Source organism: Myiozetetes cayanensis, unplaced genomic scaffold (assembly GCF_022539395.1).
Source record: "Myiozetetes cayanensis isolate MyiCay16 unplaced genomic scaffold, myiCay2020 scf16, whole genome shotgun sequence".
Classification (NCBI taxonomy): Eukaryota; Metazoa; Chordata; class Aves; order Passeriformes; family Tyrannidae; genus Myiozetetes; species Myiozetetes cayanensis.
Window position 1 is genome coordinate 10880731 of NW_026087270.1, and position 20835 is coordinate 10901565.

General features: G+C 50.3%; 1 protein-coding gene across 2 annotated transcripts in view; it reads right to left on the reverse strand.

Moving 5' to 3' along the window:
- ACSF3 (acyl-CoA synthetase family member 3) overlaps positions 1-20835 on the reverse strand; it is a 57221-nt gene that overhangs the window by 16632 nt on the left and 19754 nt on the right. For both annotated transcript variants that reach the window (XM_050311254.1, XM_050311255.1), the window contains exons 6-8: positions 19437-19549; positions 6314-6440; positions 3118-3297 (exon numbers count right to left, since the gene is read on the reverse strand). In XM_050311254.1, the coding sequence (XP_050167211.1) occupies positions 3118-3297; positions 6314-6440; positions 19437-19549 (420 nt within the window). The remainder of the gene's footprint in view (positions 1-3117; positions 3298-6313; positions 6441-19436; positions 19550-20835) is intronic.

The window sequence follows — 20835 nt, forward strand, 5'->3', positions numbered from 1 at the left end:
TTTGATACGACGAGAGCAGAGCTTTGGAGAGTAAACAAATTCTGTGCCAAAAGCTGCTCTCATTTACAGCTACAAAAATCCCAAGTCACTCTGAACTGCTGAAAACATCAGCTTCATGAGCAGTCAAGGAAATGGAATCACAGAATCGGGGAATCATGGAATGGTTTGGGTTAGAAGGGACCTTAAAACTCATCTCGTTCCACTCTCCCATGTCCTGATGACCCCTAGACTTCCAGCTCTTGGGCAAACCTGGAAATATTGAATCCTCAAGGAGAAAGAATAAATACTGATGCAAGAAGCATAAAAAAGGGAATTCTCTCTCCCAGGTGTTCAAAGAATTTGGAGGTGATAAAGGCTGGTGTATTAGAAACCATTCCACATTTAAGAAACACCTCTTAAATGAGGGCTGGGTGGAGATGTGAGCCCAGCACACAGCTGGTCTGGTTTCTGCTCCTGCCCCATGGATATCCAGTTAGATATCCCTTCTACAGCAGCACACAGAGCTGTGTTTGGGGTCCATCTGGCATTTTTGGGGGTGTCCTTTCACATCATTTATGGGAAGGTGGGTCCAAGCTCTGAGCTGCCCACAAAGGAAGAGGTGAGTGCTGCCATCCTGCCTCACTCACAAGCTTATCTCTGACAGAGTCCACAAGAAGATCCTCCAGGGAAGAGCCCACCCTCCATCCGGCGGGATCACCACACCAGTAACTCCACATCATTTCAACACAATTAAGGAATCATTCCTTTAAAAATAGAATTTACATTAGCTGGATTTGTGCCTAGGAAAGCCACCGCAAACAAACAGAAAACCTGCAGATTAGGATGCTAATTAGATGCATTTCTATTTATAATCTGCCTTGATCAGGCTCAAGTGTTTTCTCTTTCAGGTGTCTGTGCTCCACCCACGGATGTGAGCAATTTCCCTGGCAGGGAAACACCTGCTTGTCCCTGGGGACAGGCAAGTGCTGGGAAAGGCCTGCACATGAGGGATGGGGGTTCATCCTGCCCCTTCTCCTTGGGGAGCAGCCCCAGAGGAAGGACAGCTTGTGCCTGGCTGAGGATACCTGTCCAGGGCCTTTCTAACAAACACTTTATTTCTCTGTGCTGGAAAACAGCAGGAAGCTTTTCCTCTCCCATGGAATTCATGGAATTGTTAAAGTTGCGAAAGACCTTTAGATCACTGAGTCCAACCATCAGCCCAGCACCACCACCGTGGTCACCACTAGCCATGTTCCCACGAGCCACATCCACAAATTTTTTGAACACTTCCAGGGATGGTGACTCCACCACTACCCTGGGCAGCCTGTTCCAATGCTTTACACCCTTTCCATGAAGAAATGTTTCCAATATCCAACCTAAACTTCCCCTGGCACAGCTTGAGGCCATTTCCTTTTATCCCGTCTGTTGTTCCACCCTCCTGTCAGAGAGTGAGAAGGTCTCCACTGAGCCTTCTTTTCTCGAGGCTGAACCCCCCCAGCTCCCTCAGTCGCTGCCTGTGCTCCAGTCTTGCTGGGGGTTGGACTTGATGACCTTGAAAGGCCCTTTCCAACCCTAACTATTTTATGATTCTATGGAATCTCAAAGAGCCAGGCTGGAAATGGCAAGGATTTGCAGCTGGTGGCAGTTGTGGACTGGAGAGCTCCGTCTGAAGAGGATGGACAGGCACCAAGAGGTCCCTGGAACCACTCTGAGTCACTGGGATCCTTCCCTTGACTGGGAATTCATGGCTGCAACTAGAGCATGTTCTATTTCAGGAGCAAGCTGGGAATTCAGTGCTGAGATGTTCCCAGCTAAGCCAGGGCTTGGCCTTGGTGCCTGTGTTTGTAATAATACTGGAAAAGCAACTTTAATTTTTTTTAATCTTTTCCCTGGATCTCCCTCTTTCACTGCAGAACATCCAGAAGGAATAAAGAGACACAAGATCCACTCTGTTCTCCCCCTAAAGCCTCCAACAAAGGTATATAGGAAATGTTTTGGGTCATAGGATTTATTATTAATGGGATTCTGGGGTGTCTGTGACCTGTGTAAAAGGGTCCAGTAAAAATTCAGTGACAAACTAAGACTTAACAATGTGAAAAAACAGCTACAAAGGTTGTGGGTTTTTTTAAATGCAGCTTAAAGAAAGAAACTTAAAATATATGAGTCATCATTTCAAAATGTGCATCAAACAAGTTAAATAACTCTTACTTTCTTAACAACATATTAATCAAAGTGCATTGATTCTTGAATCAGATTCCACTCCCACCAAGCTCTCTATCTTCCCCATCCTGATGCATGCATTAAGAGAGTTTTATTCTGACAGATACAATATAGCAATCAATAAAATCTTATTATATGGAGCAGAGATACATGGATTTGTTACAGGATTTATGCACTACTTTCATACCCAGTGCTATTTCATGTCTCAGCCTTAACCTGTAATTGAAAATAAATCTCCCTGAATACACCAGATTCTAATTTTCTGGATGTATGGGCAAATGTGAATGGAAGCTGGCCTTCCCTTGGGGAGAAGGCTGCTCTTGGATCCCATTGCTGCCTGGTGCACTTCGCTGGACTGACAGATTCCTGTGGGGAAAACACCCTGTGCAGGCAGGAAAATATGTGGGAAAATGGGCAGTGCCTGAGCACAACACTCCCAAACCCTCTGTCCCCTTTTTTAAGCCTCCAGAGCCACTTGCTGCCTCCTGGGCAGGGATAATACAATGTGACAGTGCCACAGCCTGAGCTGCACTGGCATCGCAAGGCTCGGATGGATGGATGGATGGATAAATGTCAGTGAGTGTGATGACCAGGCAGGCTGGTGGTTCTCTGTTTTCCTCCAGCTCTCAGGGTTTGATTTTGCTCACAGAATCATGGGATAATTTGGGCTGGAAGGGACCTTAAGCTCATCCAGTTCCACCCCTTGCTATGGGCAGGGACACCTTCTACTAGATCAGGTTGCTCCAAGCCCCATCCAACCTGGCCTCGGACACTTCCAGGGATGGGGCAGCCACAGCTTCTCTGGGCAACCCGTGGCAGGGCCCCACCATCCTCATCCTAAAAAATTTCTTTCTTCCTTCTTTTCTTCCCTCCTTCCTGCTCAGCAGCACACAAGTGTGTCTGGAGGCTGCCTCTCACCTGGCAGGGCCAGCACAGCTGGGAGGGTCCAGCAGGGACATGAGACAGACGGCCAGAGGCATCTTTCCTTTGGGCTCGTCTCGGTCTCCGAGGGCTCGGTGCCACTTGGATGTATGACAGCAGGTGGAAACCCAGCAGTCTCCCTGGAAATGGCTGGAGGGGACTTTGATCTAAGCAGCTCTGTCAACAGCGTTAATACAATAAAAATAATCAAATTCACTCAGATGGAAATGAGAGATGGAGGGATCAGCAGACAGCAGTGCAAATCCCAGGGAATAAAGAGGGCAGAGCAACAGCACATCCCCTCTGCAACACCAGGAGTTCAGAGGCTTCTCCAAGGAACCACAATCTCGGATTCATCAAAAAGTCACTGTTTTTTCCCCCTTTTTTCCCTTTCCTTTTCTAGCTGGAGGCACAAAGGGGGTGGGTTTGCAGAGGAAGGGCTGCCCAGCTTCCTGCGCAGCGCACACGCACCCAGAGGGAAAACAGGTCTGCAGTTGTTGCACTAAGCACCTGGTTTTCCCAAGATTTCCCCTGAAATGGAGTAGGGAGCTGCAGGAGCACATTGTGGGAGTGCTGGTGGCCAGACTCTGCATTGCTATTTTCTCCTCCTGCTCTGGAGGGAGGGACCATCCTTAACATGAGCTTGTTTTCCTGAGGAAACAGCTTAATGGGAGAAAAGGGGATTTTAATAAAGGAGCTGTCAGTCAGACAGGAAAATGACTGCTACCATTAAGTTTTGGCTATTTTTTCTTTTGGATCCTCTACTTTTGAGAAAAAAGTTAACTATGGTCACAAAACCAAAGGAGGGAATGAGCTCTGGTGACTCCTGGCTTTGTGTGTGTAACTGTGGGGATGGACACTCAGGTAGAGCCTCAAAATAATTATACTCAGCACACTGGGAACCCCAAGATAAGAAGGATGGGGACTGCTGGAGCAAGTCCAGAGGAGGCCATGGAGATGTTCTGAGGGTTGGAGAACCTCTGCTGTGGAGACAGGCTGAGAGAGCTGGGTGTCCAACCTGGAGAAGAGAAGGCTCCAAGGAGACCTTAGAGCCCCTTCCAGTACCTAAAGGGGCTCCAAGAGAGCTGGAGAAGGACTGCATAAGGGCCTGGAGAGATAGGACAAGGGGGAATGGCTTCCCAATGCCAGAGGGCAGGGTTAGTATAATTCCATAATTCTATGAAATTCAGCCATGGGGACTTGGCCACCACCTGCAATCACCCCATCATCTGCTTTAGGTGACCTGTAGGTCACTGATGGAGACACACTCCAGAGTTTGGCATGAGCAGAATGCTGGTATGGATTCAGAAATGGCACTGTCAGGGTTCAGGTGTTCAGCCTCACCTTTAAATCACCTCTATGACCTGGAAGTGGCAGATACGGCAGGTTACAGCCTGGCAGTGGCCAGGATTGACCTCTTTCAGATCCTGACAGTATGATCCAAAGTCACCCACGTCTGCTTAATGGGGGGAATTCACCCTTCAGATCTGGTCACTATGACAGGACACAACTTCTTTCATTCCCTGAGGTGGGAACCACGGGGACATTTGCCACCTCTGAGTGATCTCCAGAGGCTGCCAGTGCAGCAGGGGCAAGCAGGGAGAGGAAGGGGTAATAGGGCTCATTCACAGAACTGCCAGTTAAATGAGGCTTGGAAAAAAACCAGCCCCATCGACCCGATATCCACGAGAGAGATGGAGCAAGCAGTGATGAGGGGAATGAAAGGAAAGAAAGGCAGAGTGGGGGATGGGATGGGGAGGGGAGTTCAAGGCTCCTGTCTGAGGGAGGGAGGACATCAGGGAGGTCACCTGGACAGGTAGGGCTTGGCCAAGCACCCCCTGACCCACCCTGAACCCCCGTCCTGTCTCTGCTCCCCTCCCTTATTTCCAGCTCTGAGCTTTGCTCAGTTAGCGAAAGGGTTAAGTTTAATTTATACTGATTTCTATTTAATATCATTCTCTCCCCGTAGGAGCCGGCAGCTGTGAGCTGATTGTAGTCCCTCATTATGCAGTCTGTATCACTAATGGCCTGTGACAAAGGCATGCCATCTTCCCGGCCTTACCCCCGAGAGCCAATTAAACACACATACTCCCTTCCTGTTTGCAGCGCATTACAATGAAATTAAACTGAATTTCAAAATCATTTTCTCCTAAAGACATCTCTTTGCAATAATTAATGCACGCTATTCCTTTGCAGCTGAAATATTCATCAGGAGTGTTGACTAAAAAAATTTTTAGAGCTGATTGCCCTGCACCCCGTGCGTCGGCTGATGGTGCTCCGGTCCCAGCCCGCAGTACCCGCCTGGCGTGGGGACTCGTGGTGACACTGCTGGCAGAGTGATCTCTGCTCTGGGAGAACAATTATAATAAATCACAGCTTCTTCAAGAACCGTCAATAAATAAGGTTGCACAGAAGGCATCAGAAATCCAGCCTGACTCCTGACACAATGGCACTGCTAACACACAGCAAAGGGGAAAATAAGGAGGTCAGAGCTGTGGATATCATGGAATCAGAGAATCATAAAATCACTGAGGTTGAAAAAGACCCGCAAGACCATCGAGATCAACCTGTGACTGATCCCCACCTTGTCACCCAGCCCAGAGCACTGAATGCCATGTCCAGTCGTTCTTTGGACACCTCCAGGGATGGGGACTCCACCACCTCCCTGGGCAGCCCCTTCCAGTGCCTGACAACCCTTTCCAGGAAGAAATTCCTCCTGATGTCCAACCTGAACCTCCTCGAGCAGAGCTTGAGGCCGTTTCCTCTTGTCCTCTCACTGGTTGCCTGGGAGAAGGGACTGACCCCCCCCACACACATCTTGCTACAGTCTCCTGTCAGGGAGTTGCTGTAGCTGGTAGTTAATGATTCTATGATCCTATGACATGGTCCCCATGTAAATTAAGCTAAATCCCACCCGTTTGCAAAGTTTAATTCCCCAGAAAACATTAAGCAGTGGTATTCTATGCTTAGGAGCAAGGAACCCCAAACATCCCCCATTACTTGGCTGACTCACTTTGGCCAACACAAGCAAAGCCCCTTCCTGAGCCCAGAGTTTGGAAGCACATCCAGGCTGTGCTCCAGGCTGCCACCACCAATTCCCAACTCCCCCAGAAGCTGGGAAACCCTGTGGGCCAAATCAGAGCTGCTGTCCCCCTTTCCCCTCTGCCAGGTGCTGTGGGACGCCACCCTGTACCTGTTCTGAACCAGCCGTCAGGCGTGAAGGCATCTGCAGTTTCTTTGGGTCTGTTCCAGTATTCCCGGAAGACAGTGGGTCCTTTCACGAGCAGCTCCCCTTCTTGTCCCTCCAGACCTGGTGTCACCTAGGACAGGCACACAGTGAGTGCATCTCTCTATCACCTGTCCCCCAGCACCACAGTTTGGGAAGCAGCGTGGTGGGCGAAACACAGGACACACATCATGTGCTCTTCCAGCCTTTACCAACCTCCACCACCCTGCCCAGTCTGCAGGACCTCTTTCCTCAGGTGGAAGTGCTCAACCAGGTGCTTTTGATATTCCAAAGCACTCGAAAGAGACACCTGTGTCATATTAAAACAAGGACTGCTAACCTGGTACTGCAGTCCAGGTAGGGCAACACCTTCCAGCTGTTTGGAAGGAGCCCTCACATGCAAATATAAAGGAAATAACCTTGGGAAAGGGATTGTCTTTTCTGACTCCTTGAACACTTCCAGGGATGGGGCAACCACAGCTGCTCTGGGCAACCTGTGCCAGGGCCTCACCACCTTCTCAGGAAAGAATTCCTTCCCAATATCACACCTAACCCTGCCCTCTGGCAGTGGAAAGACATTCCCCCTTGTCCTGTCCCTCTCCAGCTCTCTTGGAGCCCCTTTAGGCATTGGAAGGGGCTCTGGAGCCTTCTCTTCCCCAAGCTGAACAAACCCAGCTCTCGTGCTCCCATGACACGCTCTCATGGCTGTGCCACCCTGCTCCCTGCTCTGTTGACAGACAAAAACCTTCACTTTCCAAAACTGTCAATCTAACAGTTATTTTTTTCCTGAGGAGGTGGCAGGAAACACCATCTGATTCGTGCTTGCAGACACACAGCTCTTTTTAGGTTCACTGGAAGGCAACGGTTGTAGTCACAACCTGGTCCCCTGCAAACCTGCCCAGGCAGGCTTTCTATGGCAACAAAACAAATATCCTGCTGTTATAGCAACTGGGGAACTGCAGGAAGGTCACAGACTTGCCTGTCATGGCACCATGTCTCATGTCCTGCACATACATCACTTGGCAATTAGAAGGACGCAACAGGCCAAGGGATCAGGAACTGGATGGGCACAAACATCAGAACACTTGTGGGACCATGTTAAACTCAAACTTTTGGTAGGGGAGATCATGGAATTGTGGAATGGTTTGGGTGGGAAGGGACCTTAAAGCTCATCCAGTTCCACCCCCTGCCATGGGTAGGGACACCTTCCACTAGACCAGGTTGCTCCAAACCCTGTCTAAGCTGGCCCGGAACACTTCCAGGGATGGGGCAGCCACAGTTTCTTTGGGCAACCTGTGCCAGCACCTTACCACCCTCACAGGGAACGATTTCTTCCCAATATCCCAATGTAAACCCACTCTCTGACAGTTTAAGGCCATTACCACAGCGTGCAAAGGCACTCATGGGATGGAAGGCACTGTGGGATGTGCTTGCTCCATATGTCTGTGGAGAACAGCTCAGTAACGGGAATTCCCTGCCACTTCCCGAGCCACTTTGCACTTGAGCTGCAGCAACACGGACAAGATACATCTGGGATCCCGAAAATCAACGATGCCAGAAACAGGGCCACGAGGGAAACAGTAATAGCAGCATTGGAGCATCAGGCAGTCCCAGGGCAGGGCAGGATCTGTGGATCTCTGCAGCCTTTGATGGAAACAAAGCCTCCCTAATGGGAAACGCTCAGAAAACTGCTTTTTAAGGCATAAATTTCTTCCTGATGTTCTGTCCTGGAGGATGGGGTGACATGAGGATCTCTGCACACACAGCTCAGGCTCCCAGAGCCCTGGCTGGGCATCAACTCCTTGCCTGGAAGATGCTGCAGGAGAGAAAGGCTGTTAATTTCAATGAGGAATTGAGTGATAGCAAGGTGAGGGTGGTGCTGGTTGAGTTCTCCCCAGGGGTTCTGAAAAAGGGAGCCTAAAGTCCAGACTCTCCATGAGCAGGACAGTACAGAAAAACCTGAGGGTCCAGGAGAGCCCAGGAGCAAAATCTGCACTTGCAGCAGCAAAAGGGACAGAGAGGCATAGAGGGCACAAAAAAGGGCACAAAGGGCACAAGAGGCATGAAGCCTCCATGGGCAAGTGTGGCTGGGCCATGGTGGGTGATACAGAGGGACCAACAAGGTTGCTTTCAAGGCTAGTAGAGCCTGTGTGGAATTGTATGATGCAGCTCTGTCTTCTCACTCTTTTTCCTGCTGGTCCAGCATCACAAAACAAGCACCTCCCTGAGCAGCATCCTAGTTTTTGGGCTGCTTCCAACTCCCTCAAAAGGGCTGGGGAGAGGGTGACAGAGGTAAGAACCTGCAACCGGTTCCCTGAGCTACAGATCCTGACATGCTTTGGCTTGTCAGTGCTGAACACAAGAACAGGTGGAAATTTGGCTTCTGCAAAGCCCTTCAGCCCCATCCTACCCAGGCACCACGCGGTGCCGGATACCCAGACACCTGCACAGCTGAGCTGCCCCAGGGACCAATCCTGCCCCATGTTTACCTGCACTCTGCGATGTCTGCTATGAATCAAGCCTTGAACCAGCTCCAAATTTCTTGTCATATCAACTCAAATTTTGGCAGTGGCTCAACCCACATCTTATCTTGAGCAGAGCCCCTTGGCAGCAGGCACCTCCCTGTTGTGTAATTTAATGATGTTATGGCTGGCTTGCAAACAGTAAAACAGAAAGGCCGTGACGTTATCTTAATAGGATTTTGCTTGCTGAACTCGGAATGTCACTGGCACCGCTCCCCAGCGTGGCAGAGGGGATGTGAACCAGCTCACAAACAGTGTAAATTAAAATTCAAGGTTCAAGGCATTTATCTCCTACAACCCCTCGTGTCTGATCCCTGCTAAAACCCCACTGGCTGGCTCTGGGAGCGGGGTTGGAAACACATGACTGGGGTGGTTGTTTCCTTTCTCCCTCAAATCTCAGCGGCTCCCAGTGTTGAGGCACCAGTTCAATGGCACAAGCAGCTGCTGGAAGCATCAGATTTCTGATTGCACAGATCTCCCCCTCTCCCAGTGCCATATTTTAATGCACTCGAGCAACTTTAACATCCAGGCACAGCGTGGCCCTAGAGGTTGTTGTCTGAGAGCTTCCTGCTTTAAACCCAGCCGGAGAGTCAAGCCGGCCCAGCCGGCACACGAGATAAGATTCCATTTTCCACGCATGAAAATAAAAGGTTGTAATAAATCCTTTGAAGGACTAAATCTGGGTGATTATAAAATGCATATTTTCCCCATTCCCATTTTACCTCTTTATTAGGAGGGCGGTTTGTAAAGAGCTGGGAATCCCCGCTTGGCAAACGGCCCTGGGATTTGTTCAAAGTGCCCATTTGTTTTCTTGCGGTCTCTGCCCCACATTCCTCCGGGAACTGCGGGAGAGGAGCTTGTAATGGACTTTAATGGAATTAGGGGCTTTTATGGAGGGAGGCTCAGAGTGGCGTGTCCTTCTCTGGGAAGCAGGGGAGGCACGGCAGATTCCTAAGCAGAAACATGTGGGAGACACAGAGAGAAAGCTGGAAGGTGAGGTTTGTTGGGAAGATAAGAACATGTTATTGGGCTGACAACTGGGAGGAAGACAAACAGGCTCTTAGGGAAAAACCCAAATATCTTCAGGTTGCAAACAGCAGGTTTCAGGGGGCACATATAACTTCTACCAGATGCTTCCTTCCCCCTATCCCTCCAAATAATCACATTGTCATGGAATGGGCTGGGTTGGAAGAGACCTTAAAGTTATTCTAGCTCAGCTCCCCTGCCATGGGCAGGGACACCTTCTACTGGATCAGGTTGCTCCAAGGCCCATCCAACCTCGCCTTGGACTCTCCCAAGGATGGGGCAGCCTCAGCTTCTCTGGGCAACCTGTGCCAGGGCCTCACCATCCTGATAGGGTAGAATTTCTTCCCAATATTCCATCTAACCCTGCCCTCTGGCATTGGGAAGCCATTCCCCCTTGTCCTGTCACTCCAGGCCCTTGTCCAAAGTCTCTCTCGAGCTCGCTTGGAGCCCCTTTAGGCACTAGAAGGGGCTCTGAGGTCTCCCCAGAGCCCTCTCTTCTCCTGGTGAACATCCCAATCTCTCCCAGCCTGTCTCCAGAGCAGAGGGGCTCCAGCCCCTGGAGCATCTCCATGGCCTCCTCTGGACTTGCTCCATCAGCTCCACATCCTTCTGGTGTTGGACCCCAGAGCTGGAGGCAGCACTGCAGGTGGGGTCTCACCTGAGCAGGGCAGAGGGGCAGAATCCCCCCCTCATCTGCTGCCCACGCTGTGGAATCAGCTCAGGGCATGCAGGGGGTTTGTTTCTGGGTCCCATCGCACACTGATGGCTCATGTTGAGCTTCACTTCCACCATCACCCCCAAATCCTTCTCCCCAGGGCTGCTCTCAATCCATTCCTCACCCAGCCTGTGTTTGTGCTTGTGTTTGCCCCAATCCACATGCAGGACCCTGCACTTGGCCTTGTTGAACTTGTTTCCTGGGTGAGCACCAAAGGCTGTGGATCAGAGCATCATCTCTCAGGAGGGACCTTAAAAGGGACTTCGTAATTCCATGAAGGAAAAGCATTTAGACTCGGGAGGAAGGAAATGTTTCTGCAGCCCTGCCTCCACTGCCACAGCCCGAATGCACTGCTCGGCTTGGAATTGCTTGGCATTTTTCCCCACCTTGTAAATAAATGATTACTGTGATCAAAATAATTAAGCAACTGAGCCCTTAAGTGACTAATAGAGACAATAATTTATATGTGTGAGGTTTATGGAAATGATGGAGTCCTTTTAGCAGTTCTCCCAGAGAAGTAACTTTCTTCTGGTGTTTGTTGGGTTTTTAACATACCAGAGCACAGAAAATGATATAACAAAGTCTGAAGGACTGACCCAGCTCCCTTGTGTACTCCAGGGTTGGGCTGCAGAGTATGGATGCTCTACCATGCTCCCAACGCACCACTGCTGGAGCTTACTTGCCACCAACACCTCCAGACACACCCCTGTCTCTCAAGAGACCCCTCACTCACCCCTTCAAGACTTTGGTGGCCCAGAGCCTTGTCTACCCTCTTGTCAGGAAACTGAAGAGAGTGAGAAGGGTCCCTCCTGGGCCTCCTTTTCTCCAGGGTAAACACAGCATCCAACAGTTCAGCCCCCACTGACCTGGAGAGAGCAGGGTAGCTCCAGGCTTTGCCCAGACTCTGCTTTTCCAGATCAGGGGATCATGCCACAACCAGAACTGGCATGGTGGGTACTGAGGGAGGTAAGGACATGCCCACCTGCCTCCTAAAAGGAAGCTGGAGACCAATAACCCACTTGACAGTGCCTTTTAATCACTGTCTCCCTGGGCCATATTGGAATGGATGTCCTAGGGCTGTAAGGTTTGCTAGAGCATTACCAAATCCCAGGCAATCTGAACTCTCCTGCACATTCCTAATTAAAAATTCCCTGCTAAGTTGCATGTTTTTGTCATGGCATTATCGTTCCTTGGAGCTTCATGTCCTGCAGCATCCTGCACAAGCCTAGCAGGAGGTAATTTAGACACAGAACAATTTTCCTCCTGCTGGAAGAAGGCAGATTTCCGCTCCTTGGGGACACAGCACAGAGAGAGTAAGGCAAAAATAAACCCCCAACCTAAAAACCCCAAGCCCAGGCTGTAATCTATGAGGCCACATTTCACATCTGTTTTTGCAATGTTAACTTTTATAAAAGGGCTGGGAATAACACAATCCATTTACTTTTCATTTTGAAGGGTTATAAATTTAAAAGCAAGGCTAGTGCACAGCAGAGCTGGAACACTGAAACTTATTTTCGAACAACCCAACCCTTTACTTACAGCAAATGTTGCTCCACTGAAAACAAAAGTGATTGTCTATATTTTTAGGCAATACTGATTTTTGAAAGTTACAGAACTGATTAACTCCAGATGATCCCAAAAGCACCACAGAAAACAACCCAAGTTGGGGAAAGGTCAGTCCTCCCTGCAGTTGTTTCATAGACACAAAACTTCTTATCTATATTAACACCATAAATTAAGCACGTAACACTATTCCAGAGATGCCAACAGCTCTCCCTGCTGCTGTTCTCATCCCTCTTGTTTGCAGGCTTCACCAGATAATAAAGGAGGTGAGATGTCAGCACATATTCCCCCTCCCTCCATTTTCCTCGTTAGGGGAAGGCTCCCGATATGCCCTCACGACACCCGTGCTGACTCTGTGCTCGGGGCAGGCAGAGGACCAGGGAATGATTTAATTAGTGGCCCCCACTTTGTTTTGGTTTCCATCAGCCTCCCTTAAAAGTGGAGGTTGTGAGGCTGTGATGAGCTGGGACTGCCCCAGAACCTCTAATTGTTCTTTGTGCTGAGCCACCCCAGTGGCTGGTGCCTCCTCCCCACCACATCCAGGGCTCTCCCACAAACAACCCAAGTCTTCCCTCAGCTACAAAGACGAATGGTCTAGTGGAAGGTGTCCCTGCCCATGGCACTGGGTGGAACAAGATGAGCTTTAAGGTCCTCCCAGCCCAAACCATTCTGGGATTCTATGTAAGCACAGAACAATAATAAAGAGATTAATAAAGATTCTGAGGGTGCTGTGACAAGAGCGAGTTCAACACAAGAAACACCTGTGAAAAGAGGGTTCTTCTTGACATATGGATTCAACTTCAATGTGCATGGAAATATTCTCCTGGGATGGAGGCTGCCCCTGTGAGTAGAAGAGTTTTCAGCTGAGAAACAAGGGGATATGATGCTAAACTAATCTCTGCCTCCACTTTTACTACCAGGAAGAAATAAAATAGAGCTATGGCCACATATTAAGCAAAAATAATCAGAGGGCAGACAGAAAGAGGAAGGAGATATAAACATATCTGAGAATGGAATTACCAACCAAGTTGACCAAGGAACTGGATGTGATCAATGAGAAGTAGCTAAAATGTTTATACAGTGCAAAAGCAGCCTGGGCAACCAAGCAGAGAAACTTGAATTACTCAGGCAGGACACAAAACAGGCTCCTGAGGAGATGAGAGGAATATGGGGAAACAAAAATGATAACTGGGACATACACAAATGCAGTGTCCAGCACTGCAAGGGCTTTGGAAGGAGGTTTTGGAAGAAGTAGAGGCAAATGGAAAATGGGAATAAAATGCAGCATGTGTTTACCAAAGATGGACTGTGCCAGAAATCCTGAGGGCTGGAGTTGCAGAGAGAAGAAAATCAGCAGATCTAATCCAGGTTGCCTTCAACAACTCATTCCCCACACTACCTGAGCATGGGGTTGAGGGCAAGCTAATCATGGGAGGTAGAACTGGGATGCTGGAGGTAAAGTCCATCACTGAGGTACCAGAACATGAGGATGGGATGCAGCAGGGACAAGAACAGGTGAAAAACTGGAGGAGAGATGTTATGGAAGTGTAGGAGCACTGAGGACAAAGAATTAACTGGTTTAGGCTGAAGCCTGATCAGGACAGGAAAGGAAAAAGCAGGTGTTCCTTTTGTTGTTCCTCTGGGAACAACAGCTAGACAGGATTCCCTGGGCCAGGCAGTCACATCCCCATGAGTATGTCCATCCCTGCCCATTTTCAGGAATGCCAGGCATGGCTGGCATGTGCCTGTCTCCATCCTCAGGAGCTACACACAGCAAAAGAGCCTGGTACAGTCACACCAGTTGTTTCAGAGTACCTGGATGGATGATGAGAAATCCCACAAGGAAACATGTACAATAGCAGACCTGCCCCAGAGACGTGCCGAGTACCCAAATCCAACACCACCCACAGGCAGCAGCCATGGGGTGCCCAGTCCTTGGAGGAAGCCCCCAAGACAACTCTGGCAGCTCAGTGGTGACCGAGCACCTCCCCACGGTTCTCCAGAGACCTGGGATGAACATGAGCGAGGTGGAGCCGCTCCTGGTCCGCTCCACAGGGACATCAATGCCAAGACCTCTGGTCACAACCACCGTGAAAGTGCCAGCTGCCCCCCTGCGCCCGCAGCCCCGCCGAGGCACTGGCAACCAGCAGCAAGCTGGGAGCAGATGGCAGAGACACAGGGGGCACAGGAGGAGGGGCCCGGGAATGCTGGTGTCTTTCGGGAGCGATGGCCACAGCCGAGCCGTTCCTGTCCAGGACGACAGCTTGCATATGGATAAACAACGAGATAATTACAACCTTTGGCGGGGGGGGGAGCAAAGCCCATGGCACAGCATCCTCCTGCTGCCAGCTCCTGCAACCCGTCCGTCCCCACAGCTCCCTTCGCAGCCTGGTCACGAGGAAATCACTTGCCATAAAAGCCCTGGCTGCAGCCCTGTGTTGGATACAGCTGTGAAACCATTTATCTATTGAGAGACCCCCATTGTCAGGGGCTGGGGTTTGGCTTTCGTGCGAGTGAGCAATTTGGAAGAGATAAAAAAAAAAAAAAAAGAAAGAAATCCAACAAAAATGACAACCCAAAAAAATCCAACAAACAAACAAGTAAAGAAGGAGAGACAATACCCGACAGCTTGCAGGGTTTCCAGGCCTCTGCCAGCTGGGAAGCTGAGCATATGAAATATGCATTGCACTGAACAAAGCAAACTCAAACGTTCAGTGTTGGAGAGCTGTAACCCTTTCCTGGGCACTGGAGCCATGGGAAGAGCTCCAAAAAATAAGGGGGAAAAAAAAAACAGGGGAAAAACCATTCAGGGCTGTGGGTAAAGATTATTGAGCCTAAACAGTCCAACAGACTCAACAAGGAGCTGCTTAGGGTAGGTGAAAAGTTTAGGAGCTGCTTCGGATACAAGTGGCTCCAGGAGCAAGATCTGCAATGACTCAAAGCAGTCAAAGTTGCTGTTCCTGACATCTGCTTCCACACCTCTGCTCCCCAGGGATGTGTTAGAGGAGAAGCACTTCTCCCAGCACTCCCAGGACAGCATCTCTCTGAGGGATCAGGCTCTGTGTCCCCACACTCCTGCCCAGGGAGGAGGTAGGGACATTGTCAGGGCAGGCACTGTGACTCCAATGGCACTGTCATCTCCTGCCCATGCTGTCCTGTCACAGGTGTCCCCAGTGAGGGGATCTCATCTGGCTGGAGCACCTTGGTTTGGTGCTGGCAGCCTCAGGCTGGGGACAGCCTGATCCATGTGGCTCCGTGTGTAGCTCAGGAAACCAGCTCGCAGCCCAAGGGTGCAGAAACACCCAGCTGAAAACCTGAACTGGGATGCAACGGAGCACAGGGCTCATGAGATGTGAGGAGGCTGAAGCGCTGGAGCACGTGCGTGAAAGGAATCCAGCACTCTAATCAAGGCATGGGAGAAAATGAAGGGAAGAACAGAGATCCAGCAAACTTTCAGCTAAGTAGATTATTGATCTTCAGGGTGTGCCAGGAACCAGCTTTGCAAATTACAGCAGTCCCCTGCTGCCAGCTCAGGCAGTTCCCGGATGGCAAAGCAGAAACATTCCCCACCTCCCTGCTCCTGCCACCCACACTCCTTCCCCCAGCACCACTGCGCTCCTGTTTGGATCTCACATGTCCAAAGGGTGATGGTGTGAAAGGAAAGGGCTCAACGCCTCAGTCTATTGGGAGAGACTGTGTTAGTGGGGAATAAACAGCTCGAAGAGAGTCTGTTGTCGCGGGAGCAGAAGGCAGGAACCTGAGCCCAACACAAGCGGGGAAGGCGGTGACCTCGTGAGGCTCCACAAACAATTCCTTGGCAAAGGCAAGCACGCTCTGCTCACAGTCAGGAGGGTCTGCATGGCACAGCTGAGGTGTGAACGCCTCACAGATTGCCCTGACAATGTGCCTCACCCCCGTACAGAGATCACCTGCTCACAGGAGCCTGGTGGGAAGAGACGGCATGGACCCAGCTCCTACAGGGGTGCTCAACATCCCACTGGATCAGCCCCACGGTGTTCGCCCTCACAGAATACACTGAGTTGGAAGGGACTCACATGGATCACTGAGTCCAACTCCTGGCTCTGTGCAGGACATCCCAACAATCTCACTCTGTGCCTGAGAGCATTGCCCAAATACTTCTTGAGCTCAGACAGGTTTGATGCTGTGATCACTGCCCTGTGGAGCCTGCTCAGTGCCCGACCACCCTCTGGGGGAATATCCAACCTTCACTGACTCATCTCCAGCCATTTCCAACTGTCATCAGTTCCACCACTAGCCATCCCTCCAGGACCTTTCCGCCTTTGCCAGGTCCACACCACAGACCTTCCAGCCTTCAACCAAGACTCCATAAGGCTCAGAGCCCTCCTGCAAGGGGGTGAGGAAGGATTTGTTCATCCTTCTCATAATATGCGAGGAAAAGGCCACAGGGTTATCCAGTGGCCCAGGCAGGGTGACACAAACTGGATCTTCCCATCACAGGGACTTCCCCTCTGCTGTGGAGGAGCTGATTTAAACAAAGCCAGGCCTTTGACTGGTGGAGCATGATGAGCACTCAGACTGTCAGATCCTCCTTGTTTTAAATAAATTCCACTGACGTATTCTCTGCTGACATGAATTATTAACCAAGCATGATGCGCACACAGTGCCAGCAGCAGCGTCTCGGGGCAGGGACAGGCAGCAGGTGAGGCTCTGCCCGGGACCTCAGGTGTGAGGCAGTGGAATTACAGCATCCCTGGGAGCAGAGGGGTGTCACCACCTGCCTGCCTGCCTGCCTGGCCATGCCATGGAAAGTCACACTGCACGCCCAGGGCATATAAAACTCAAACTCCTGGCATCTCTGCACATCCGCCTGTGCCAAGACACGCTGGGAGCAGCGACAGTTTTTTCCACCTTGTGACAATCCCAGGGACAGAGGCAGCTGGCTCTCCTCCTGGAAATGTTGTGGATGTCCTGGAGGTACCCAGCCAGTCACTGTCTCCTAGGGTGGCCTGAAACAGATGGGACCATTTTTTTCCCTTCAGCCTGAAGAAACTCCCAGTTAAGCTGGGACAAGGGGAATGGTGGGTGAGATGGGGACAGCGTTTCAGAGAGGAACCAACCCACCAGACAACACCCAGAGGTAAACTGCCACCTTCCCATACCCTCCCTTGCTGATGACTTGAGAATTCACCAGAATGTTCAAAAGATCCCCAAGGGAGACCCTGACGGAAAGCAAACCATCAGCAAGGGGCAGGGAGCCAACACCAGAGCTGGTGGGAGCTCCTGGGAGCAGGGTAAGACATGGATATGGACTTCAGACACCTACAGTGGGGGCGTAGGGTGTATGTGAGAAATGGCTGGGATAAAAGGGCAATTCCTCTTTCCCAAAAATAAACGCCAGCAGCCTGAAAACAGGGAAAAGAGAAGAGTTATGTGAATCTCAGCTCTCTGAAGGCCTGAGGGGATGGTAGGCTTCCAGCATCAGACACAGGTCAGCTGGGCTCCCCTCCTCTGGTCACTCAATGCAATGAGAAGGAAGTGGAAGAACTACTGAGCAGAAAAATAACATCCCATTTTTTTTCCTCTTATAATTCAGTAGAACAACATCCACATTTCATCCTGGAAGTAGCTGCCCTTTGGGTATTCTCATGTCTGAGACCTAATTTGTAAAGAGCCCAGAGATCCCTTAGGGGACAAAAAGCATTATAGGATCATTATTAAAAGGGACACATTATATTTCATGTCTCAGTTCCACATAAGTGGAAAAAAAAAGTCCAAGAGCTAACTCTAGGATGAGGGGACAAACCTGTGAAACATAACATCCATCCAGGGAAGTGACAAAAACTGGATGTGGTGAGTCTCCTGCTTTGCCCACTGCTCAGCCACACCACAGCAGTGACACAGAGGAAAGAGCAGAAAACGTTGGGTTTTTTAAAAAAAGCCGTGATCCCTGGCCAGAGTGGCTCCTCTCATCCCTCCCTCGGGCTAGTTTTACATGTCTGGGGTGGGACCCAGCACTCGTAAGGCATTGGAAAACAGAACACAACCCGCCTCACCCCGAGCACAACACACCCACGGGACTGCCTGTGGTCCTGCTGGTTCCTCCACCTGCCAGCACAGAGAATTTAGAGAATAAAAGGGTTTCTTGAGCCTTTCACCAGTGCTTACTCCAGAAGTGTCTCTGTACACCCTGCACAGGCTGGGAGCTCCTTTCAAACCCTCGACATGTAGGTGGCTGGATGAGAAGCAATTTCCCCAGAGGAATGAGTGAAGCCACGTATTTCAGGTTGAATCTCACGCCTGCCTGTCTCCCACCCACACAGCCACACGGCTGTAATTTCCCTCACACACACATTTATCTGCTCAGCCAAGCCTGGACATCACCTGGGGACTGATCTGACGGAGCGACACGACCTGCACCCACAATGAGGGAATGTGGGAGGAATGCAGACCCTGTTCAGCTATTTCTGTGGGAAGAGAAAGGGCTGAGGCAGCAGGACAGCCTGGACCAGCCCTGGGCTGGGCTGCTTCTGCAGTCATATGTCTGGGATGGGGGCAGATCATGCTTCCCCATCCCAGATATCCAACTTCTGATACCAGAACTGCAGATGTAGACATCATGTGTCAGTCAGAGCTCAGCACAGAACTGGATTTTCATGGAAACCTGATGGGTTTCCCCCAGTGCTGTTTCAAAATGAATGCAACCCCCGAGGCCACCAGTCCTCCCCTTCCAATCACAGAATTGCAGAATGGTTTGGGTTGGGAGGGACCTTAAAGTTCATCTCACTCCACAGGCTGGGGCATCCCACTAGACCAGGTCTTCCCACTGAAAGAGACTAGTTTTAGTTGGAATACTGTGGAGAAATTCTCCCCTCAGAGGGTGGTGAGGGACAGGAACAGGTTGCCCAGAGAAGCTGTGGCTGCCCTATCCTTGGAAGTGTTCAAGGCCAGGTTGGACGGGGCTTGGAGCAGCCTGATCTAGTGGAAGGTGTCCCTGCTCATTACAGGGTAGGCAGGGCGGAACCAGATGACCTTGAAAGGTCCCTCCCAACCCAGACCATTCCATGATTCTATGATTCAGTGCACAGCACTTGTGCAGTTCATAAAGTACCATGGCTACAGTAACCCAAAAAAAGAATACAAAACCCTTTAAATAGCATAATTGACTGCCTGTGAATTACAGCAGTGGAAGCCTCAGTCCTTGAGGTTTCACAGGGCTGGGAAGGAGAGAACTTTCCATGAGTGAAGACCTTTTCAAAGTGAAGCAAACAGGGCTGAGTACTACCTGTGTGCTGTTCTCATCCCCCTGAGCATGGACGGTGTAGGAACGAGCCCCGTTCTTCAAGGTCTCGGTGGCAATGCGCACTTCCACCCCCGGGAGCGGGGTGCCCACGGAACCTACAGAGGGAAACAAGGTGGGAACAGTGGACAGCCTCTGGGAAATCACAAAATCAAGGATGCAAAAGAGCAGCTGCTCGTCTATCAGTGGCATCTGCAGACTGTGCTGGCACTAAAGAACTTCCTAGCAGGGGGTTACCCTTCAGGAAGGCTTCGATCACGTCGTGTGTCTGCATGCAAATGTCACGACGGTGCAATATGCTGTTGTTCGCTGAGCAGGCAGTGCTGGAAATGCCTCAGAAAACAAATGTGTCTCCAGCCCTGAACAGTCTCTCTTGGCCAGTCTTTGAAGACTTCAGCACAGCTTCATAGCTCAGTAATGAAGCCGTTTCTTTTTTTTCTTAAAAAAAAAAAAAAAAAAAAAAAAGGCACCATGAAACCTACACAAAGCTGTGAAAAGAAAGAGCACAGTGATTACTCCAGTGGCTCCTCTACAGTCTGAACCTGACAGGGGAGGCAAAGGCTTAACAGTGTGAGAATTGGAAGGGATTATCTCAGTTTTAGGAGACATCAATACACTGTATAGAAAACATCACAGGAGAAAAGCAAGGATCAAAACCACACTGTTCGTCTACAAGTTTCAATTTTCAAAGCCAGGGAAGCTGACACAGTGTCAGCTATTGAGCTCCAAGGTGGTTCTGTGACCAAACTACAGCATTCCCACCCCCTAGTTTAGTGCTTGCTCTTCCTGGGGAGCACCTGAAAGCTCAGCAGAGAGGGCAGCTTTGTTCCTGTGACCTGTCTGATGGGCTCAGCAGCAACCAGGACCCGCGGGCATCTGCTGGCTCAGCAGGGCTCGCTCGGCATCTCAGCGGCACAAAACAGTTCTTGTGGCAAAACGAGGCCTGTGACCTTCATCCCCTCTGAGCAGGGAGAGGGACAACAGCTCAAAGCAACCTCTGGCTCACGAGGACTGGACAGGTCTGAGCTTCAATTCGAGAAGGACTTTTCACAAGGGCATGGAGTGACAGGAAAAGGGGGAATGGCCTTAAGCTGAAGTAGGGAAGGCTTTACATTGGGATATTGTGAAGAAATTCTACCCTGTCAGGGTGGTGAGGCCCTGGAACAGGTTGCCCAGAGAAGCTGTGGCTTCCTCATCCCTGGAACTTTTCAAGGCCAGGTTGGACAGGACTTGGAGCAACCTGGTCTAGTGGAAGGTGTCCCTGCCCATGGCAGGGTGTGGAACTGGGTGAGCTTTAAGGTCCCTTCCAACCCAAACCATTCTGTGATTCTATGATTCTATAAACTGGTAAGTGTGCTTTTTATTTGAAGAGATGATCAATTTT